The 23,191-nt window shown below is 59.1% G+C and overlaps 6 protein-coding genes across 6 annotated transcripts; all 6 read right to left on the bottom strand.

The window, feature by feature from the left end:
* Positions 1-851: 851 nt before the first annotated feature.
* On the bottom strand, positions 852-3,452 carry LSCM1_01970 (uncharacterized protein; the record flags this gene model as incomplete). Its single annotated transcript, XM_067319568.1, has 1 exon — positions 852-3,452. One exon carries the CDS (start codon positions 3,450-3,452, stop codon positions 852-854), a length of 2,601 nt encoding a protein of 866 aa, XP_067176117.1.
* A 1,119-nt stretch (positions 3,453-4,571) lies between these two features.
* On the bottom strand, positions 4,572-6,560 carry LSCM1_01969 (uncharacterized protein; the record flags this gene model as incomplete). The annotated part of the gene is made up of 1 exon (XM_067319567.1): positions 4,572-6,560. One exon carries the CDS (start codon positions 6,558-6,560, stop codon positions 4,572-4,574), a length of 1,989 nt encoding a protein of 662 aa, XP_067176116.1.
* A 1,417-nt stretch (positions 6,561-7,977) lies between these two features.
* LSCM1_01968 (uncharacterized protein) lies at positions 7,978-8,331 on the bottom strand (the record flags this gene model as incomplete). Its single annotated transcript, XM_067319566.1, has 1 exon — positions 7,978-8,331. The coding sequence occupies one exon, from the start codon at positions 8,329-8,331 to the stop codon at positions 7,978-7,980; it is 354 nt and encodes a 117-aa protein (XP_067176115.1).
* Positions 8,332-9,689: 1,358 nt separating this feature from the next.
* On the bottom strand, positions 9,690-12,962 carry LSCM1_01967 (uncharacterized protein; the record flags this gene model as incomplete). Its single annotated transcript, XM_067319565.1, has 1 exon — positions 9,690-12,962. One exon carries the CDS (start codon positions 12,960-12,962, stop codon positions 9,690-9,692), a length of 3,273 nt encoding a protein of 1,090 aa, XP_067176114.1.
* Positions 12,963-14,891: 1,929 nt separating this feature from the next.
* On the bottom strand, positions 14,892-17,954 carry LSCM1_01966 (uncharacterized protein; the record flags this gene model as incomplete). The annotated part of the gene is made up of 1 exon (XM_067319564.1): positions 14,892-17,954. One exon carries the CDS (start codon positions 17,952-17,954, stop codon positions 14,892-14,894), a length of 3,063 nt encoding a protein of 1,020 aa, XP_067176113.1.
* Positions 17,955-20,373: 2,419 nt separating this feature from the next.
* Positions 20,374-21,300, bottom strand: LSCM1_01965 (uncharacterized protein; the record flags this gene model as incomplete). Its single annotated transcript, XM_067319563.1, has 1 exon — positions 20,374-21,300. One exon carries the CDS (start codon positions 21,298-21,300, stop codon positions 20,374-20,376), a length of 927 nt encoding a protein of 308 aa, XP_067176112.1.
* Between the last annotated feature and the right edge of the window lie 1,891 nt (positions 21,301-23,191).

Raw genomic sequence — 23,191 nt, 5'->3', positions numbered from 1 at the left:
GTCGGGTGCTCCTCGGGACTCCTCCGCGTCCCGTGCGGGAGCGCTTCCGCTTTCTTCACCGGGCAGTGGCGGGCAGAGAAAGGGCACACATGCACGAAATGAGATGTGCACAAGCAGACGAAAGAGGAGTAAAAGAGGTTGGGCGATCTGTGAACAGGCCGAGTCGCAACGGCAAAGGTCGTGTGTCGAGTCGGTGGGAGGTGGGGATGGAGGGTGCGAGGGTGAGAGTGCGAGAGGGAGAAAGGACTGGGTGAAAGGGAAAAAAGAAAAGCGCGCGGGACAAAATGGGAGCCTCCATCGAGAAGTGAAAACGGCCAGCCAGCGAAAAAAAAACGAAGCAAAACACGGCGGTGATGTGTGCAGCAGTGAGCTCACGTTGTTTTTAGTCGCCCTCGTTTATTTGGAGAGGGGAGGAGACATCCTACGCAGACGCCGCTCCTCCTACCGCCACACCCGCCCCACTCAACCGCCTCGCTCGCCGCCTCCATCTCACCTCTCGCACCGAACCACACAAACAGAGGCGGGAAGAGAGGTCGGTGATCTACAGAGGGGGCACGCGAGCAGAAAGAGAGAAATGCCCATTCAAGTAGGAGAGGGGGACACACACACCTTGTGCACGCTCGATGCGCTTCTACGCCGCCCGGGTGACGAGGCGGGTCGATCTTCCAAGCGTGTGCCGATGCCGAAGTGCTGCTTCGCCCTCTCTTCCTCCACTACCATAACCGCATCGATGAGGACTCCGCCAGCAAAGACACACGAGCGCTGTATAGGGTAGCCGGGCAAAGCACGCGCTCGCCGTAAGGAGAGTTCGCACATTTCGCTCAGCTGAGTGTAGCGGTGCGCCCCGGGCCCTACCTGTGCGTATCCTTGGCTGCGGCAACACTGCTACCCTTGTGCTGCTCGGTCAGCTGTCGATGCCACATGGAGGCGTACAAGCCACCCTTACGCAGCAGCTCCGTATGCGCGCCTTGCTCTGCCAGTCCACCTTTTCCGTCAAGCACAAAGATAATATCGGCCTCCTTTACGGTGGTGAGGCGATGTGCAACGAGGACAATGGTGCGCCGCCGCGTACGCTCCGTTGCGTTCTTGAGCGTCTCCATCACGTTCAGCTCAGTCATGCTGTCGAGTGCCGAGGTCGCCTCATCGGCGAGTAGAATAGGCGGGTCGCTCAGCAGGACGCGCGCGATCGAGATGCGCTGCTTCTCGCCACCGCTCAGCTTGAGGCCGCGCTCACCAACAGACGTATCGTAGCCTTCGCTCATGCGCATGACGGTGTCGTGCAGACTTGCAGCCCGCGCTGCCGCCTCGACATCGGAATCCGTCGCATCCATGCGACCGTAGCGGATGTTGTAGCGGACGGATTCGTTGAAGAGCACCGTGTCCTGCGGAATGACCCCGATGCACTTGCGTACGCTCTCTATGCGCAGACTGTTGAGGGGCTGCCCATCCAGCAGCACCTGCCCAGCGGTGGGGTCATAGAAGCGGAAGAGGAGGCGAAAGATGGTGCTCTTGCCGCTTCCCGAAGGGCCGACAAAAGCCACCGTCTTACCTCCTGGGATGGTGAGACTGAGGTTGCGAAGGACGAGGCGGTTGAGTTCCTTCTTGTACTCGAAGGTGACGTTGCGCAGCTCGATGGTGCCGTCGATACACTTGTAGTCCTTCGCGTCCGCCTTGTCTTTCACACTTGAGGTTTGGTCCATCAGGGCTATCATCGCTTGCATGTTCTGCGTGCTGGACTGGACCTCGCGGTAAATCATACCAAGGTAGCTTAGCGGCATGTAGAGCTGCATCAATAGCGCATCCACCAGTACCAAGTCGCCAACCGTCATCGCCCCCGCTAGCACACCACAGGTGGCGAGGTACAGGCTCAGCACACTGGCCATCACAAAAATAAACTGCTGCCCAAAGTTCAGGAGCGCCATCGTCTGATCCAGAATCACGAGCTGTCTGTTCATGTTCTTCGTTTCGTTGCGAATGCGCTCGGACTCGTACTGCTCTGAGCCAAAGTACTTAATCGTCTCGTAGTTCAGCAGTGAGTCCACGATGAGGCCGCCGACACGGCTCTCGAGCGCGTTGTAGCGTGTGCGGAACTTCGAGCGCCAATTCGTTATTGAGAACGTCCACGCCACGTAGGAAACGACTGCCACGAGGGCGATGCCGATGAATTGCGGGCCAGCCTGCGTGTTGAGGGCGTAACACACAAGCCCCATCTCGAAGATTGTCGGAGTGATCATGAACAGCAGCACGTACGCCAGTGCCCAGAACGCACGGCTGCCGCGGTCGAGGTCTCTGCTCAGGACACCAGTTTCGCGGTTGAGATGATAGTCGAGGTCCAGCCGGTGCAGCTTGTCGAACATCTCCATCGCCAGCTTCGTTGAGGCGTGTCCGCCGACCGGGGCGAATAGCACCGTCTTGAGCTCCTCAGATATGAAGGTCGTGATGCGGCAGATACCGTACGCCACAACACACCCAAAGACGCCTATGGTGAGTGGGCCGGCCACCGTCACAGCCTCCGCTGTTGCCGCGGCTGGGGCCAGCAAGTCCACGATGGCCTTGAACCAGAAAGGAACCGCCACCCTCAGCACCTTGGCCATCAGCACACATATCACACTGCTGACCACGAGCGCCTTCACCTTTGCCTCGCCAGCTGGCCAGAGGTATGTCCACACCTTCCACAGAACGCGGCCGACGGGAATATCGGAGGCGTTTTCAGAGATTTGAATCCCGTCCAGACGAGGCGGCGGCGTCGTGCTCACCTTCTGCGCCGCACTGGATGCGCAGGCATCCCCTGTCAAGGGAGGCTGATTGGCCGACGGTGCATAGTGATGTGGGCTTCCCTGGACCGCCCCCTCCACCGCCTCCACCCGCTCACCCATACCCACGCGATGAATCACCTCCCTTTCCTCTTCGGAGAGGGGAACAAAAGTGCCGTCAGAGACGCCGCCACTGCTGCTGTCCCTTTCAAGGAGCCACCCCTCCTTCGCCTTGTCGCCCGTGTGACGGCTGCCGCCGCGGTCCTTTGTGGCCACCTCCCCTTGACTGCAGGCAGTGCTGGCGCCATCGCCACCACCATCGTCACCTGTTGGTGCAGCCGGCGCACCACTTGGCGGCTGCGTCGTCCTTCGAGCATTGTCGACGCCAGAAGTGCCACACGTGTGCCCCTGAAACTTCTCTTTCCGGTCCCCTGAGGGAGGCGCGGTGTTTCGGGTGTCGAACAGCCAGGACGGCCAAACAAGCGTGCGTGCTTGGGTTGACCTCGCGCTACAGCCCAGTGGCCCCGGAGACGTAAGCGATGGATGCGCGCCAAGTCCGTGCTGCTTCGCAAGCACTCCTCGAAGACTGCGTAGCGCTACACTCGTAAAAGGCGAGTGTAGTCTGGTCGCTTGCGCGGCAGTCGTCTCGCACAAGTCAGTGCCGCGCAGCAGCAGCAGCGGTGTTCCGCGCCGCAGCATGGCGTAATCAATCGGCCAATGGCGAAAGAGGTCTCGGGTGGAGTCGACTTAAGGAGCGGATGCGCAGAAAGAGGCGCGTGGCGCGATGCACGGGGCCCACAAGTACAGCGTTCGGTGTTCCCCCCTCCCCCCGGAAAAAAAGAAAAAAACAGGAGGTAAAGGCGCAGCGTCCAAGGCCTGGTCGAGACCCTCTTCTCTGCTTCCTTACGCGGCCGAGACGTAGAGAGAGTCCCAGAGGGTCCAGGGGTCGGTCGAGGAAGGCGAGATGCTCACACGAGCAGATGCCGCTCGCCACGTCGATGCAACACGCCGGTTTAATTCCCCTTAACAAAGAGACGGGGGAGGTGTGCGCGTGAGGGACAGTGTTTTGTGTACTCGACGTTGGTGGTCGCGGCCAGTGCGGGTTCGCGTACGAGAGAGTGAGAGCACAACCCCACCAGGGGCAATGCGGGAAGGGCATTCGGAAGGTGGAAAAGGGACAAGCGTTCGTGAACGAGCGGTGATGGTGCGTGCACACCGCCGGATCAGCGTAGACGAGAGCGAAACGGGTGAAGAAAGGGAGAGAGCGGTGGAAGAGGTGGAGGAGGAGGACGGAGCACGCAAGCATCTTCCTCTGCATGTCTGATGACGGCACAGTAGTGCGTGCGTTGGCAAGCTAGCACGGAATTGCTCCGCGCGGCGTTGAAGCATGATGCACTGCAGATTCATAGCGCCTTTTTTTCTCGTCCAAGGACCCTCACGAAGGAGAAACAGGGAGCTTACAGAAGTTGAGCAATGAGCGGGGGGAAGGCCACGGTTTTCTTCCGCGCGAGGAACGGCACATTTCCGAAAGATGCTCTCTCCACGGGGCGGTGACGCAGTTTGCCGTGGAGTTCGAGTGCCATCTGCGTGGATGTTGGCAACCCAACAGAGATGATGCGAATCGATGATGGGGAAAGAGGAGGAGAGGGCCATACGAAAGCGAAAGCGAGCGATCGCCAGGTCAGCAAGCGGTAGACTTCCGCCAGCGGATGCCATCGGTATAAAGAGAGGTTGCCAGAGCAGAAGAATTGGCAGCAGAGACCACACAGCGTGCGGAAGGTCTTCATCGGGCCCGCCATCCGCCTCCCCGCGCCGTGCTCACGACGTGAAACGTGAGTCCGCCGCTCGGTTAAGCGAGGAAGCGCTGCGCGCCTGCGAGGCGGCCGATGAGCCCATCCAGCCGTAGCGGTCGCCGATGTGGCCTAGTTGTGTGAAAGCGGTCTGGCCCGTGCCGCCCGATCGGCGCCGACGAGGAATGCGAAACAGGCTTGGCACCATCAGTGACTCAATGGAGTCGAGCGTCTCGCCCTGGGCAATGCGGGTACAGCAAGCCTCCAGGAAGTCTAACTCGAGGCGGCTCAGCGGAAACGACGAAGTCCATACATCGGCGGGGGGCCGGTACTGCTGCTGCTGCCGCTCCGCAACGGAGGCATACTCCATCGCTTCGAATAGGCTGCGGTAGAAGCCAGCGCGAAATAGGTACGGTGCGAGGAGGTCGACACCTCGCAGTATCAGCGTGCCGTCGGGGACCAGCTCCATGGACACGCTGGGCGACACATCGAAACGACGGACAAGGTTCCAGTCGTCCTTCGCGTCGTGCCCGCATTGCTGGCAGCTCTGCACCATGCCGTCCTCCGCCTTCACCCGCGGCGCCCTGCACCGGGTGCAGTGTGGCACCCAGAGTCGAATTTGGCTGGGCAACGCCTGCAGTCCGTCGTGCCGGCCGTCCACAAAGTTCACGACGACAACACCTCCATCTTCTTGAGAAACGGGGGCCGAAGGTGAGGTCTCCGCTGCTGCCTCGGCCTCTGCGACCGCCATGGACACCCTCTCTGTCTTGACACGCACCGGCAGTGGCGGACCGGCTCCGTGGGCTTCGCCAGTGCTCGGCACATCTGCTCCCTCCTCTGGGGCTGCAGGCGATGTACTAGAGCAGCGACGCGAGCCGACCGCGGAGAGTGCGGCGGATACACTGGCGGAGGCCTCCGACGTGTTGGCAGGGCGGCTCTGCACCACAACATCGTCGTCATCATCCACCACGTCCCCTAAATAGTTCTCATAGTCCCCTTGCGTCGCATCCACCACCTCCATGACCATCTGCCCTTTGCGCCGCTCTCGGGTCGTGTCGCCACTGCGGAAGGCACCGTCTGGCTCCAGCATCACCATGTGTGTGCCTGCTGGCATCTGATCAATGACGTTCTTCATCCAGAGGTCCACTTCGAGCGAGGAGGAGGCCACTCGGCGCTCGCACACCGGGCATGGCCCAACCGGGTCACGCATAGAGCGGCATTTGTCCAGCATCACAATCCATGAGTCCAAGTCGCAGCATTGCAGATGGCTGCACTCCTTGCTGCGCACGGGATAGCGCATAGGGAGGCGAGAGTAGGGGCACAGCAGCGAAAACTCCACGGAGGCAACCATGAGCTCAGCGCCCTCGTCATCCTCCGCATTAGGCGCATGCTGTGACTTCGATTGCCGCACGTCCACCAGCGACGTCGCCCCGTCATGCGTTGTGGCACGAGATGCGCCAGACAATCGCCGGCAAGATGCCCCATCCTCATCAAACGCCACACGCAGCGCGCGCTGCCGATGAGCGTGCAGCTTCCCTGCCGACTCGCGACCTCCATCTCGCGACGCTTCGAGATCGCTGATGATACGCCTTCGCACCTCTTGCAGCGTACTAGAGACCTCTCCAGTGGTGTCACTGTGCTGCGGCTGCTCGTAGCGTCCACTGTCGCTTCCTTGGCGGCAAGGGCTCCGCTGCCCGGATGTAGAGGAGGACCAGTGCGGCAGCGGCGACTGTTGGTAGTGCGCAACAGTGTTGTGCCTACCAGAGGGAGGATCAAGGCTCACACGCGGAAAGACAGCGGGCGGCGTCGGCGTTGCATTGGAGAAGCCACCGATGCGGTAGCTGCCACCACCATCACCACTGCTGTTCCTGCGGTGGGCGCTAGCAGCGTCGAAGAAACGCGCGATGGACAGATCTTCTCGTGGGTGCGATGCAACAGCCGCTTCAGACGTAGACAGAGACGACGACAGCGACGGCTGTAGTGGTCGGTGATGCCGGCTGCCTGCTTTCGGCGGCATACACCCAGTCGTCGCCTCCCTTCTTGTTTTCAAGTGCTCCTTTTGGCGCCGAGCAGACCCCCATATATATGAGCGCCTACACCGCTGGCGGAAAGGCACTTCGGCTCGTGTTGGCCGTCGAGGTGCAGTGTGGGCGAGCGTGTGGGTGGCGGGCACAGGAAAAAGGGGAGAGCAAAGGAGGTGTGAAAGACGATGGATGCACGTGTGCCTGTGCGGCCGTGCTGATGCGGCAGGCAATCAAGGATGGGGGTCTATGGCACTTCGCTACTCTCCCTTTCTCGTGGTGGTGGTTGCGTCATACACGAAAAAAAGAGAGAAAGAGGCTTCTATGGAAACGCCCTCGTGACGGAGACGGCTCAGTCAACAGGAAGGAGAAGTGCCTGTGTGTGTGTGTGTGCGCGCGGGGGGAGGGTGCGAAGAAGGGCGAGGGGCGGTCTGTGTGCGTTGCTTCCGTGCTGCTGGTCAAGAGGCCGACGAGAGAAAAGCAAGCGTGCGACTGCAAACGAAACAGTCGCCCCTGCTCCTGTTGCTATTCCCGTGTCCAGAGGGGAGCGCTGCAGTCAGAAATAGGCGATGTGCCGCGCGCCCCCTCCTCCTCAAACCCGAGCGAGGAACACGAAATGCGCTCCGTGACGCTTCCCCAAAGGATACTCTTCAGGCTACTTCCCGTATTATCGTCTGTGCCTCGGTGTGGGTGGGAATGCGTCGCTATGCGCATGTACACGCGATGCATCGCACAGTCCCCCCTTCCTACGCGAGAGACGGAAGAGGGAGAGATGAGGCACGGCAGTCACACGGGCGCAAGAAATGTATATACATACACACACATATATATAGATAGATAGATATGGCGGAGGCGGCAGCAAGGAAAGAGGATGAGGAGGAAAGTGAAGAGAATGGAGTGAGTGTCGGGGCGCTGGGGCGAGCACAAGAGAAAGGACTCAAAGAGGGAGGGGGGTTATGTGTAGGAGCAATGCACACGGGAGCGGTATGTACGCGTGCGCGCCTCCTCGTGCCTCTGAGGATGGCAAACACTCCCAAGAGAGCGAGCCCAGATGTGGGAGGCGAGAGGGGGGAGGCTCCCCTCTGCGCCTTCAGCACACTCCCCTTCGCTTCTTTTTTTGTGTTTGGCTTCTGTTCTTGTGAGTAGCAAGGACGATGCAAGGCGAGATCTGTGCTCGGCCGCATAAATGAACGGCCATGACCGGTACCTTCTAGGCGAGACATCGACCAACTCTGTGCGTGGCCGGTACACAGAAAGGAGGGAGGAATGCAGGCGCCCGCCCCTCACACCTTGCCCTCTCGATGGGAGCCGGTAGCCTCTTCTTCCCCATCCCATGTCCGTGGCACATACACCTACGCAGCCCGACAAGAGAGGAGATACGGAGGAGCAGGCGCACTTTCGACTTCGAGTGACTTAGTCGTTCCGCAGTGCGTGCACCCAACGCGCGCGCTGAAACGCGTACACAAGGAGTCCCACCGACCACAGCGCATACAGAGAGTTCTTCATGGACGGCAAAAGCAGCTGAGGCGTCCGCATGGCATGCAGGATGTACTGCGCAGACGCGGAGGTGGCCGCGGCGCACACGTACACATTGGACAGCTTTGCGTCGTACGGATACATGACGACAGCAGCGCCGCCGATGCATGTGTTGATAGCACCGGTGAACAGCATCACTCGGCGTCGGCTTCCGTACCAACACGCGATCGAGCCACACGCATTCAGTACCGAGAACGCACTCGCGCCGACGGCAAAGGGGATGTAGATCATTTCCTGGCAGTGCAGCTTCCCAATATGCTATTAGGTGCATGCACCAGCGTCTCTTCTCCGGTATGCGCGGTAGAGGAGAAAAAGCGAGATGAGTGTTAAGGGAGGAGAGGGTGAAAGGAGCGACATATATATATATGTGTGCCAAGTAACCGAAATAGCACACAAGAGGGTCGCGCTAAGGCCGTTGTATTTTTTTATCGTTTCTGCCGCATCCTCACATGACAGAGAGGAGAAAAGAAAAAAACGAGGGAAAGTAAAGGCGGAAAGGGGGAGAGAGAAAAAAAAAGCTGATGAGGGGTGCGTGTATGAGGGAGACGCGCAGCTTGATAAGATTGCCTTTCGAGAGCGCCGCGGCTGCACCGGCAATCGTGCCGGCCGGCTCAGCTGCCAAGCGCAGCTCAAAGCGAGAGAAAACGAAAATGCGTACTTCTGCTTTGCGAGGTCGAGAGAGAGAGAGAGAGGTTCGACCGCAGCACAGCGAGGCGGCCTAAGGGGTGAAAGGTGCGGAGCGACTACTTCGCCAGGCAAGTGAGTCGGCGCACGGTCGAGCGTGCCATCGGTGAATCGAAGTGAGAGGGTAATGGGACCAAAATTGAGAAGGGGGAGCGACGGGCAGACAGCGGTAAAGATGAATCCGGGAGAGAAGCGTCAACGCATGAGCGCACTGCAGTGAGGGCGGCATAGACCGCCACGCTGTTTCGCCCTCCCTCCCTCCCGCCCCCACCCCCAGCTATAGGGTCAGCTTGCAGCCACGGAAAAGGCGATGTCACGGGATTCCCCCCACCCGCCCGCCGCACACTTTCCACAAGTGATGTGCAGCATCGCATGCGCTTCGCCTAGAACTCGGTGTTTTAGAAGTGTCCTCGCCTTCGCAGAGCCTATGAGCTTGTTATTTCACTGTAGCCCGCCTAGCGGCCTGTACCTGCAGCTTCTTTCACCTCCTCCCCATCCCCACCCGCTCATGCAGTACTTCGGCGGGCATCACTGAGCCGTGAGAAAGAAGGGGGGCATATGGGTGTATTTGTGTGTGCCGAAAAGGGAGGACAGGGAAAAGGAGGCGAAAAAGGTACGTGAGCGAGTGAGCGACACACTCGCAGGGGCGCTCCGCACACGCCCAGGGAGACGAGGGAGAGGGGGAGAGAGGGAGGCGTCGCGCCCGTGATTCCGAGCGGAAGTCAAAGCGAGCGTGTCATGGCGGGGAGGGGGAAAGAGTCCAAATACGATGAAGGTGCATGCACTTGTGTGTGGCAGGAGGAGTGCTCGGAAAGGCAGGGCAAACGAAGCCGTCGGCAAGGACGAAAAAAAAAACGGTGGTGCACACGGCACACGTACGCACCTCGGCGGCAGCGCTGACACTTCTATCCCGTGTGCTTTTGTATCTCCAGCAGAGGCACTTCGCTGTGGCCGCCGATCGAGGAGAGTAAAGAGCGAAGCGACAAGCGGCCCCTCCACGAGTGACTCACCGCCCTCAGGGGCTCTGCCACAGTGGCGCTTGCGGCGGGCGCGGCGGAGGCTGCCTCGTCTAATGCAGCCCGAAGACTTCTCCTGTCGTCAGCAACGCAGCGTCGCCCGCCAGATGGACTGCGTCGCCGGCGGGTGCCTCCGCCATCAAGAGGACTACCGCCATTCACCTCAGTGCCGCTCGGTGAGCAGACTTCGTAGAAGACGAGGGAGCGACTGGGGCTGCTTATAAAGGGAGAAAGACCCTCGTCTTCACCAGCCCTTATCGCCTGCGCGTGTCGCTCAGCGGAGATGGCGTTCGCCTTCATTGGGCTCCCGCGCTGAGGTCGGCGAGTGGAGGGCGAGCGCCGCCTCCCAGTGGAGCCGATGAACACCTCATTCTCATCATCCTCTCCCTTGGCTCCTCTCGCCTCCGATCCTGCCAGACTACTGTCCTCGCTTGCCCCCTCGTTAGAGTGTACTTGCGCCTGCATCGACGCCCTCTCCTCTTCCAGCTGATGCATAAGGAGGAGGCTGCGCCGATACGTGGTGCCTGTGCTGCTTGGGGACGAGCGCCAGCTGCTGCGCGAGGACCTGCTTCCGGGAGTAGCGCTGCCGCCGCTCTGCGAGGACCGCAAAAGTAGCACGGGGGCCACAACGTCGTAGCAAGCGCACGCCTGCCCGAACAGAAGATTGCACCGATGTCCTTGAGTCACAATGACGTGGAAGGCCAGGAGCACCACCTTGGCGAAGAGCGCCTGCGTGCCATCGCGCCAACTTGTCTCTTCCACAGTCCGCCGCGCAAAGCAGAAGTACGGAGCAGCCACCGCAACCTCCGACCGTGTAAGGTCTCTGGCGAGTACCGGCGCATCGAGGGCATCGTCCAAGGCAGCCAGCGAGCTGCTCCCCAGCCCTCCAGGCAGCCAGGAAGCTCGGCTGGCCACTTGCGAGCATCGCTGCTGTTCCCGCTGCTGCTGCTGTCCCCATGCTGCACTGCTAGGCCGCCCGTTTGTGAGCTGTGGTGCCTCGAAGGCCTCAGGCAGCAGCCGATTCGCCAAGAAGCTGAACCATCGGCGTATCGACTTGGCATTCGCCTGCGCGTGAATGGTGTATTGAAGCAAATTTATCAGCAGCGGCAGCAGGCCTGCTTCATCTCCGGGCATAAGCTGTTGCAGCACGCGGCGGCCGCGTTCGCCGCCACGCTGGTCCCCCTGCGTGGTAGCCTTCCTGCCACCGTTCTGAGGCGACGAGGAGCGAGAGTGCGGCGACTTTCGGCGGGTGGTAGGTGGAGAGGCAGCCGCCGCCTCCATCGTATCTACTAAGACATCCATGGCGTGCACCACAATCGCGTAAAAGGCACCGCTGTATGCGGCCCATTGCAGCATGCAGTCCGCCGCGTACAGCTGCAGCGACGACAACTCGGCGTATCGCGCATGGTTTTTGGAGAGAAAGCATATGGACAAGAGATACAAGCTAATCTCATGCAGCGCAGCATCGCGGGAGGCCCACGTAGTGGAACGAACCGCCGCCGACGCAGATGAAGCTGACAAGCGAGACGGGGACTCTTCACCGCTGTCCCGCGGTCGCAGATCTGGACACGTCAGCAGCATTAGTATATCCACACACATACCGATGCGCTCCACTGGGGTCGGGTCACTCTCCAACAGACGTTCCAAGGCTGTGGAGGCCCTGGCCATGGGGCTTGCGCGGCGCGCCTTGCCCCCAAAGGGAACAGACCCAGGCGACCCTTGACTGCTCGCCGATGTAGAGGCACCGGCGCGGAGGCGCTGGTGCGGGGGGGATTCACCGCGCGCTGCGCTCTGCCGCGGCCGCTTTGTTGGGCTGCGCGCTGGTGTCGCAGTGGTGGTGTTGGGAGCGAGAATGACCTCTATGGCTCCAGCCATTTCTGCGGCCAGTCGCTCCACAATCCCCTCCGACGCCATCCTGTCCAGCAGCCTCGCCCGCAGCTTCGAGTTTCCAAAGGCAGACATGCTCGCCAGACCGCACAAGCCCCGTAGCGGTGCCACCTGCATCATGTGAGCGAAGCCAGCGCGGCTGGTCACGACGTCAGAGATGATACGTTGCTTCTTCTCATACAGAGCCATCTGTAGGCCGTCGTAGCGTGCCGAGCACACAGCCGGCGGAAGCGCAGCGTCTAGCAAGAACTCGATCAAGTAGCACTCGCGCAGGTAGTCTGCCACGCGTCCCTCGATCCCGCAGCGGCGCCACAAACTCTCCAGCTGGACCACCTCGGCGTGCAAATTTCGGTTGCCGACAGCGATCTCCGCGGCGGAGCCGAGGCCGCCAGCACAAGGCACGTCATCTTCCTCTTCCAGGCGCCGCGCAGAGCAGGCGACAAAGGCGATCAGCAAGAGCATACGCGAGTCGGTGGAGACGCTCTGACAGAGGTTCACAGACGCGTTCGCGTACACAAGCAACGTTCTAATGCACTCGTCCAGCTGCAGTACTAGTTGCCTCTCAGGTCGCTGAGTCGGCGCTGGTGCGGAGGCTGAGAAGAGGGCTTCAGAGGTCAGATGAGGCTTCTTGTGGGGGCTGGCCAGGGGCGCAGAAGCCTTGCGGCTCCCGCCAGCTGTTGGTGTCGAGGAGCCGGCGCTGCTTGATCCCGCCAAAGATGCATCTCCGTTCGTTCGCGTCGCCAGGTAGTCCGGATCTCTCCATACGAGCGCGTAGGCCTGTCGGACAAGTTTAAGAGCGTCAGTGGAGACCCGCTTACTCTTGGAGAGCAGTTTTGCCTCAAAAATGTTCACTGCTGTGAGAAATAGAGAAGCGGAGAGTGGCACGTCCAGGTCGATAACGCTGGCAGAGTGGAATGTCGGTGAACCTGTTGGGGTGTGAGATGCGATCGAACCTTTTTTGCCCTTGGTTGTCGACTGAGAGGAGCCGCCACTCTTGATAGTGTCATGCAACGTCGCCTCCTCGTTGTCGAAGCGAGACGGCGAGTGCCGCAGCGACGTGGGGGCGGACGAGTAAGGTGACCCTCCACTAACACAGCTGCTGCTGCCCTCTGGCGGAAAGGGGATCGCCGTCACATCATCCTCGGTGAAGAGAGGCTGGTAGTGGCGGAGCTTGTCCAGAAATCTCTGCAAGCCTAACCGCAGATCCTCCTCCTCTGCAGCAGAGATGCTGACCTGACTACGCGCGCGGGACCTCGATACCGTGCGCTGTCGCATCACTCGCCGATCATGAACCCCACACGGCGAAAAGGGGGAAGAAGCGACAGGAAAAGATGGAGAGGCGAAACACAAAGTCCCGGCGAGTGCGGTAACTCTTCAATCATCCAATGCCGCACGCCGGGGAACTCTTGCAAAGGAAACGGCACCAACTGCTCCTCAAAGGAGAAAGCGGCTGGATCTTGTCGAAGCACTGCAGGAGGTATGCGTTGATGCGAAGCGCGGCAACGGAAGAGGAAGAGGCCGGAAGCAAGCAAAAGCAGCGGAGGCAGCGCACCTATTTTTAACCCAAGCCCCACAAGCCAGGCAGTCAGCAGGACGAGAACAAAGTAAGAGGTGCGAACAATGCAAAGCGCAACACGCGCGATCGACGGCGTGGCCGTGCGCAGCCGGTCGAATGTCCAAGGGGAAAAGAGAAACAGAAAGGCAGCGCACTGCAACACAACAGATGTCCTGAGGAGTACGTGTGCGTGGGCGTGCGCGTGTTTCTCTATATCGGCGTGCGTCTTTGGTGGGGGTGGGAGTAGTAGCGGCTATGGTGACGTTACTGCAAGCACTTTTTTTTACGGGGAAGCTGGCAAAGTGGGTACCGAAATGAAATGCGGAGGCAGAGAGCACGCGAACGTGGGAGGGGGGAAGAGGAGAAAGGAGGAATCCTGTCGATCCACGAACACTGTAGATGAGCTCGCGGGGTGTGTATGTGGGGATGCTTGGATGTGGTGTGCGTCTGTGCGTATCACGCACGTTAAGATGTGCAAACCAGCTCTACGCAGCGGTACTGATGTATGAAAACTCGGAGAACTATGCCAGCAGCCGGAGAGCGTGTGCGCGTGTGTGTTTGGGTGTGGAAAGGGAAGTAGACGGATGCACTCCCTCGGCAGGCGCCCATCGAGGAGCAGCAAGAAAACCCTCACAAAATGAAAAGAGAAAGACAGTAAATGTCATTGCTGTGATGTACTGAGTGTGAGGGGGGAGGGGGGCGTGGCGCGTGGGACAAAGACACATGGGGTGTGCTAAGAGAGATGAGCACTGCCGCTGAGAGGAGCAAAAAGCGAGAGAGGAGCAAAAAGCGAGAGAGGAGCCGGCTCCGCGATGTGCAGAGCTCTTCATGGTGACTTTTTGGCCAAAAGTATATGCGAAGTTGAGGCGTGCGCTCCGACTCCATCGCGTCAGCCACACACACACACACACACATACTAGCAAGGTCGTCTTATGTCCTGTACACTGTAGGCGTATGGAATCTCTCCCCTGTTGCTACGCCGGCCCATAGGCGTACAGCTAGATGCGCAAGCACGGATGCGCGCGTTTTGGATGCGTGAGTGTGTGTGTGTGTGTGTGTCTGCGTGTGTGTGTGTGTGTGAAGTGCGTATTTCTGGGATACTCGGCATGCATCACGCACACCCGCGCGCTTCTTCCGCCGTTTACCGAAAATGTGGCATAGACGCCCCGAAAGAGCGAGAACAGAATACAATACAGAAAAGGAGAGAGGCACATAAAAATGCAGAGTACCGTCTGCCTCTCAAGGAGGCACACACGCATATGCGTGGGCTCATGTACCTCGCGCTCGAAGCGTGAGCTTGGTTGAGCCGGGAAAAGAGGAGCAGACAGCTCGGCAGCAATCGAGGGGACAGAGCGCGCCCATGGGGCCTCTTCCAAGGAAGCGCTCGAGCAGAGAAAGAAAAAAAAGGAAAAGGCGCCGCTGACCTCCGAGGCGGCATTTGTAAAGGTGCCGTGTGCCGTCCAAAGTCCCGCACTCACTGTGCAGGTTGAAATAATAGTAAAAGCAGCTGCCTTGCCGCTGGCTGCCCACTCCTCTGTATAGAGCTGTGCGACGCTTCCCCCCCCTTCTACATCTTCGATTGGGTGGCGGCCTCCCTGCATCGCTGCGCGACGAGGCACGTCTCCTTTGCTCACTGAGTTTGCCAGCGCTCAAAAAAATGCCGGAGTCGGCTCTTCCTCCAGCATGCGACGGCGGCGCTCCTGCTCCTCGGAGCGCTGCATCCATGAGCGGAACAGCACCGCCTGCACCACCTTGTCCAGGGCGTGCAGATACTCGACATGAGTGCCCAGAGCGTCTGTCTTGCCGCTGTCGCTCTCCAACTCTGTCGCAGCCTCCGCCGACTCTTCTCTGGCTGGAGAGGGCCCTTTGTATGGGATGCCGAGGTAGCGGCACATGTGGAGACAAGACCGGTGCGAGAGGCAAAAGGCGAGAAGCTCGCCTGCCTCGACCAGGAGGGCCTGCGTGAAGTGCGGAGCGCCGAGCGGCCCCACGCCAGAAGAAACGACCTGCTTGCTATCAAACGTCTGCTTGCAGGTGGGGCAGGTGATGCTGGCGTTGGACGCAACAACATCCGCCTCGAGCCAGCCTCCGCAGTCTTGATTGGGGCAGGCGACAAACGTGCGGCGCTCTACGCCCTTGTATTCTTGCAGAAGCCCCACCAGCGCCTCCTCTAACGCCTGCAAAACCTCTTCCGACCCACGTGGCGCGTTCTCTGCGGAGAGCACCGACACCGCGCTCGGGCCATCACGGTACACCAGCACACGGCAACCTTCGCCCATGAGCCACAGCGAGTCTCGCCATCGGTTATGCTCCTCGTCCGCTTCTCGCAGCCGGAAGCCATTCAGCAGCAAGTCCTCATCGTCCATCCCGCTCAGCGAAGGCTGATAGACGGTAACAGGCTTGATGAAGCGGTACAGCTTGTACTGCAACCGCCACCACAGCTCGTCAGGGAGGAGGTTGAACTCGAGCCGCACCCGAACGCCGCGGTGAAACAAGATGGGGGCCAGCTTCTTCAGTGACTGTGGTGCTTCAAGTGGTGCGAGCGAGGGCACATAGTAGCGGGTGACCTTCTGCGAATTGAGGACCGGATGACCAACACTGGGGTCGACAGGCACCTCTTCGGCAAGCACCTCGTACTCGTCACTCTCGACCTCGACTGGGTAAATGAGTTGCATCGCCTCCAGCAGGTCCAGGCACATGGCGACGTCTGCGTCGTCGGGGGAGCGCCTTAAAAAGTCGTATAGGGGCTTGTGAAAGAGTACGCGCGCCAGCGGCCAGCGCAAAAAGCCCTTCCGCATCAGGCACATGTCGGCCATCTCAGCGTGGCTCGCCAGGTACTCGAGGCCACCGATCATGCTGCGCATGTGCAGTGGGGTACGCAGGAGGTGGGCGTAGGAGAAGAGCGAGGCAGCCATGCGGTTCAGCCAGCGTGGGTAGAGAACGATGAAGAGGTTCGCCTCAATGGCGCACTGGTTGAAGAGGTAGATAATGTCCCAGCTGTGCATGAGGCGCGCCACCTGGAGCAGCTCCTTCTCCGACTCAATGCCAACGTTCACCGCCAACTGCACAAATTCGCCCAAGCGCATCAGCAGCTTCACCGGATGGCGCCGCTTGACATCCTCCAGGATCTCTATCAGCTTGGCGTGACGCCCAGGCACCGCCGCGACGGGATACTCGCGGTCTGAGGCGCAGTCCTCTTTCAGCAGCCTCCCCATATACTGCAGTAGACCACTAATCTTTCTGCCAGAGAGGTGCCGCAGCGCATTTCCAGCGGCAATGATGGCACGCGTCTTGCACGACACGGCGAAGTTTCCGACAATGGCTCGGCGCGCGTCATGCATCTGCGCCAGGTGCAGTGAAGTCTGCCTCGAGGATAAAGGAGGGACTCTAGCTGTCGCGGAGGAAGAGGTCGGCGTGGGCGTCGCCGTCATGTTGGACGCGGCGATCAGGTCGTCAATGAATGACCGGAGCCTTCCCTCAACCTTGTTGAGGATCATCTCGACACTCCGCTGCCCCTGCACGCGAAGCTCATCGAGGTGGGTGGCCACGAGTACGATGCGGGCGCGCGGGTACTTGGCGAACACCTCCGCAATCCACCGCTGCAGCCGCTCCTCCTCGCGTGCGTTGATGCCGCTGCTCTGGAAGTCCTGCTCCACGGCCGAGAGCTTCCACACGAGGACAAAGATGGAGCGCTCCGTTAGGAAATACGTGTGTGAGTGGTAAGACTCCTGCCCCGCAAAGTCGGAGAAGATTACGTGAACGGGGTCGCCGTCGATCGTCATCGTCTTCTCCTGCACCTCGACTCCCGTGGTGGCACGCACCTCTGGCAGACTCTTGAAGAAAAACGGCTCAGACTCAAAGCATTTGCGCAAGGACGTCTTGCCCACCTCCTGGTATCCCAGCAAGATAATTTTGCGGCGGTACACCTGCTGGTTGCGGCAGCTCGATCGGGAGGGGACACCCTGCACCAGCTTCATTATCCCTCGCGGGTGCAGAGGGGATGCGGTGGCCGCCGTTGCCGAGGAGGACAAGTTGCGAGCCTCGTCTTGAATAGCGTTCTGTAGAACATAGCGACTCATCAGGCTTCTACTCTTGGTCTGCTCTCGCATCTGACGAAGAGACTCCTGCAAATATGAAGGCTGCTGCGCTCCATTGGCGTTCATTTCCGTCGCCCCGCTACACGCTGCGGTGGCGGCAGGACGAGCAGGTTCACGTACGTCTGATCCTACTCGCCCGCGAGTGACAGGAAGGTCGTTCACCGCGCGGGGCTCTGCAAACGTGCGAACTACCTTTCCCTGAACGCCTGCGCATGATTCGGCCGCCGGCGACCCGGCGGGCACCGTACCAGCCGGCACGGCAACGGCGGTGACAATCTTTAAAGGGTCGGCATGCGTCTCGGTGGCGGTGGACGACGCCGCAGGTCTGGCCTCTACAATCTGTGTTCGTGTCGGTGCCTTCGGTGAGGGCGACTCAGCCTCGTCGCTCTCAGCGCCGACTGTCACATGTGGAGGCATGCCGACCTTTTCGGGGCTGAAATGACGAGGAGGGGCCTGCCTGCCGTCCACGTCGTCATCTCGATTGAGGGAGACGGTATCAGCTTCTTGAGCCACGTTGGCCCTTGGTGGAGGGGGTTGAGTTATCTCTGCTTCGCTTGTCGTTGCCGGATGCACCGAGGTCGGCCCTACAGCGCTATCGACGCTCGTATGGAACATCTTCAGATCCCCTCTTGTCCAGCACCGTTTATTCTCGCTCTTGCGTGGGTATATGTGGATATGTGTGGAGGTGTGTGGGGGGAGGGGGGTCCTAATGCCGAGCTATGTGAAGCGACGCAAAAAAAAATAAAAAGATGCAGCAGAGCGCCGTACGAGGGGAGGGAAAAGAGCACAAAGAAGCAAAGTGAGACGGGTAGAAGAGCGATGGCACAGCTCGACCACCGAGGTAAGTGCGTCAGTCTGTGTAACGGGGTGAGAGGGAGTGGGTGTAGGCAGATGCGTGGTCCGCGTTGTTGTGCTGCTTGGCCCATGCCAATGCAAGAAGAACAAGGAATCACTTGACAGTCGTACAGTCTACTCTACGGTGCCCATGCGACCACCATGCGCGAAGAGCTAATCCTGCTATGCTTCGAAGCGCAGTGTGCAGCTCTGATGATGGGTGAGAGAGGGGGGGCGAAAAAAAAGCAGGAGTTTAGTGGGCGTAAAACGAGATGATCGGTGACAAACATTTGCTGCTAAGATCGAAGAATGCCGTGCAAAGGGCTATTTGGTGGGCCACATGAAGAGCTTACGGCGCCCAGACACCTAACCGCTGTGAGAAAGGCGAGACAGGTACAGCTTTTTTGCTGCCATTTCGGTGCGTGCTCGCTGCAGGAGCCGGACTATGGCCAGCAGCAGTGCATCGTCTTTACGGCCTGTAAAGTTGCGAGCGGGGCCTAGCCCACGCTATGCAATCCCATGCAGCATGCCGCCAGGCATCCGTGGTCCCTCACGCTGCCGCGGGCATTGTGTGGTTGGAGAGCCACGCGGTCGGGAAAAGGAAGGACTAAGCAAAGAGGCACGCGATGCCTTTTCGGCTGCTTACCGTCGCCTCCCCCACCCCCCACCCCCTTGCCACTGCCCCGGGCAGAGTTTTCTGTGTAAGTGTGCGTATTTTCCTTCAGCGCATGTTGGCAATTTAAGGTGATGAAGCATCCATGGATATGCAGAGACCGGGAAAGAAAAGGCAGTGTGCGAGTGACGAGAGGAGAGGGTAAGCCGGCATGAACCGTAATCCTTCCCTCCGGTAGTCCGCGTACACGCGCCGCATGTGTGCGCTGCAGAAAATGAAGGGAAGAGGGCGCCTCTGGCACGTGCGTTGAGAGTTAGAGTTTAATGGACAGGGACGTAGCGCAAGCGGGAGAAGAGAGGGACCATCCGCACGGCTGCGTCGGCCTCCCCTTCTTCCTCGCTCTCTTGCAAAGTCGCGTGTGTCTGACGCTGTCGCGACAGATTCGCTCCATCCTTCCCTCGCTGCTCTCTCTTTCACCTTCTACACTTCTCGTTGGCCCCACCCACTAGGCATCCACCCTAAACGAGGAAAAGAAAAAGAGGCAGCGCACCAACGAGGCGATGTCGTTCACGTGTATACACACGCAGGCACACACGCACAGCAACCATGAGGCTTACGCGCACGCGCGCACGTAGGCGGTCTCAAAAACGCCAATACGAAAAGAACAACGGTCGCAAAGAAGACGATGATGGGGTTCGCAGAGGTGCGCGCAGATGCCGAAAGCGGGGAGGCCGGAAACGAGGACGACGGCACCCGCTTAAACAGGAGATAGCGTACGATGGAGAACACGTACCAGATGCATGTGCACTTGACTCCCTCGCCTTTACTTTCTAGAGCTACCCCAACCCCCGCTCCACCCGCCCACCCCAGGGCGGAGCCCGTCGACATCTCTGCCCTTCCCCCACCTCTCTAAACGATTGCTGCGATTCTGCTCGCTTGCTCTTCGGGCCTTCATCCCCTTCATGTGCAGCGAGAAAGGAGAAGAAAAACAGCACGCGCGCATTCTGCTCATCCCCGTGCACAGATACCAACACCTCGAGGGACACACTGCTAGAGATAGAGAAACACGAAAGGATATCGTACGCCAGAGAGAGGGCCACCTTGGAGATAAATAGACGTGGAATAAAGAAAAAGAAAGGGGGTAACACAACAGGGTAAAGAACAACAGGCGAGGAAAACAGGAGGCGGGAAGGTAGCAAGCCCTGGCACACACACACAGCTACACCGCATCACACAAACACACCCTCTCGCGCCCGCGGTGTCGTACCCTTCGAGGTGGGCGGCAGTGTCTTCCTTTGGCGTTATGCGCACGCAGGCGACAGGCACTGTGCCGTCTGTGCTGCCGTGAAGACACGAGACGTCACACATCTCGCCATTTCTTTGCCCTGCCTTTCCTCTCTCCCCCTTTTCCGTCCCTATCGCCCACTCTCCCTCCCCCTTCCCCGGGGGGGTAGATGATCGCTGGGTAAAGCAACAAGAGAAGAGGAGGGAAGCATTGATGAAGGGCCTGGAGAACGCGGAGGAGGCGACCACGAGACGAGGAGGGAGAGATGAAAAAAGAACATCAGCGACCAGACGTGTGCGTCGCTATAGGAAGTAGGCTGGCACCTCATTCCGTTGACCTGCCTCGCGTGCCTCTGCCGGTGCAGCCTCGAAAATCTTGAAGTTCTTGTTCAGGTGCTCATCCAGCTCCAGAATCGACGCAACGTTACCGCAGCGGTAGCAGTAGTTTGGCGCAGACCAAACCGTCACAAGCGTGTCATTGAACATAGCCTTGTATCCCTCCATCACCAGCTGATGGGAGCGGCAGATAAGGTCTAGCTTGTTTGTTTCGTTGAATTGGCACACGACATCACCGCCGAAGAGGTATCCGGCACCGCGCGGCGACAAGCCCCAGCCGTCAATGTCCTCCGGATCGGACCATAGCAGGTCGCACATGGCGCCCTCGTGCGGCACCTCGCAGTTGCGACGGATGGAGCGCATCTGTTCCACAGTCTGTATCGATGGCGACAGACCAGCGTGCACGCAGAAGATCTTCCCTTCCACGACGCTCGCTAGGGGCAAGAGATCGAACACATCCGTGCAGTAGCGCCACACGTTGATGCTACCATACTTGCGCAAGCATTCATCGTAGAAGCCGTACACCTGTGTAATTTGACGTGACTCGTGGTTGCCGCGCACCAGCGCGACGCGACGGGAGTACTTAATCTTGAGCACGAGCAGCAGCAGGAACGACTCTACGCTGTGGTAGCCGCGGTCTACGAAGTCGCCCATGAAGACGTAGTTAGTATCCGGAATCTCGCCACCGACGCGGAAGAGCTCCAGGAGGTCGTAGAATTGGCCATGAATGTCGCCTACAATGGTGCACGGAGCCGGGATCTTGTGCACATTCTCCTCACTCGTGAAGATTTCCTTAGCCTTCAAGCACAGACGCTTCACATCCGCCTCGCCAATGTTCTCGCACCGGTTGAGGGTGGCGAGGTGCTCGTCGATATCCAAAATTTCTGTGGACATGTTGCGTGTGGGGAGTGACTGCAGATGGTCGAAACAAAAGCGTCTTCTCTCTCTCTCTCGAGGCAACTCAGAAGAAGCGAAGCACGGAAGGGCGAGCGCCAGACAACGCGCTGTAGCAAGAGTCACTGGTGGGAGAGGGGGGAAAGCGTGTGGCGACTGGCTGAGTAGCGGCGTATCACAGTACTGCCAGGGAGGGCAGGGGTGTATATCAAGATGAAAAAATGGCGGAAAGAGAGAGAGAGAGCAAAGAGCCACAGCGTCCACAGAACGGAGGTGCGCCAATCGTCGCGGGGCTCAGGAAGCACAACCAACACGCAAGAGAAAAGACGAAAGATGAAAGGAAAAAGAGCGCGCAGTGGTGGTCGCGGAATTGATGTGTACGACAACTGATGAGAACAAATAGGGAGGCGACAGAAGAGAACGAAAAAAAAAAAGAAACGGGGGGAGAAAACGACAAGACGGAGAGCTGCTGCTCCGCTTCCTTCAACTTCGGCCCTTGTGATGGTTTATCGCTTGGATTAGGTCCTGCTCTTGGGCTCCGTGTACTACGCCTGTGAAGGGGAAACTTTGGGAGGATTTTCGCGGAGGCCGGACAGAAGGAATGGGTAATGCGAGGTGCAGAATAGCGTGTGGCAAACGAGGGAGGTGGGTTACAGCGAGAGAGGCAGAAGAGGAGAGGAACGAAAGTTGGCGAGGAACACACAACCAGAGTTAGGGCACTTGAAGAGGGGCCAAGCAGAAGAAAAAGGGCGCGAGACCGCTTCAAGACAAAGCACGGCAAAAGAAGGTACGAAAAAGCACCTTCAACTGCCTTGACGTAGAACTTCTCCTTTTCTGCTCTTTATATATTTCGATGCCCTCCTGAAGCTCGCTGTCTGTTTCCGTTTTGCTTTCCGCCTCCTCCGCCGGCTGTCGCTCCTCTTTCGCCTCCTCACCACCGCCAAAAAAGGGGGTGGAAGATTTCCACGCTTCTTTCCACCCTTTTTGCCGCGTCGCTCTTGCGTCTAGACGGAAGGTAGCTCGGCTTGTGTGCGCGTGGGTGCGTTTGTGTGCTCGATTTCGCTCCCCCCTTGCTAAGGGAAGAAGCGAACAAATGAGTATGCGGAAGAAAAAAGCGGTTGTGTCGGGGACGTACCGATGGATGTGAGAGAGAGACTGGTGCCACCGAGGGAGCATATATCGCAGGTACACTGGCAAGAACAGGATTCGGAGAAAAAGAGCGCCGGGAGGAGGAGGAGGGGGTAAGAGAGCAGCATGAATGACCGAGGAGTACGGAAGGCAAGCATGATGAAGAGACGCTGTTCACACAGACTGCAATGACCCAGCTTCTTATGCGCCTACTTGATTCGCTTTCGCTGCTTATTCATGGACTGCTTTCACTGACAGCCATCAGAAAGAGTCCACGCATTCGCTTCCAATCAACGAGTCAACCTCGCTCTCCTGCGGCTAGCAGAAAGCGGCACAACACGAAAGGCTTTGCGCGGAGGTCATGGACTCCGTAGGAGCTGAACGGTTTTCGGTGTTCACTCATTTCATCCCTGGAGTCGGCCAATGTCGTCGACAAGCAGCTTCTGTTGGTCCGTCCAGTGCGCTGCTCCGTCACGAAGGCACTCACAAACCTTAGATATGTATGGCAGTGTGGGAACGGGGCAAGGCGAAGCAGAGCGCTTGGAGATACTCCATGCAGCTGAAAGAGAAAAAAAAGCCCTTTAGGCGATTCGCACACAAGAACGCAACGTCTCACCTTGACTGGACACCCACAGAGAATCCTGCCTCTTCACTCTCCTCTGCCGTCTTTTTGCTCCCATACCAACGCGTCTTTGGCCGGAGGGGCAGTGTGCAACAGCTTACATGTTCTGTGCGTAAGGGAGCCCAAGCGCTCCAAGGGTGG

This window comes from Leishmania martiniquensis, chromosome 32, assembly GCF_017916325.1.
Source record: "Leishmania martiniquensis isolate LSCM1 chromosome 32, whole genome shotgun sequence".
In the NCBI taxonomy this organism is placed as follows: Eukaryota; Euglenozoa; class Kinetoplastea; order Trypanosomatida; family Trypanosomatidae; genus Leishmania; species Leishmania martiniquensis.
This window is presented reverse-complemented; position numbering and strand designations above follow the sequence as displayed.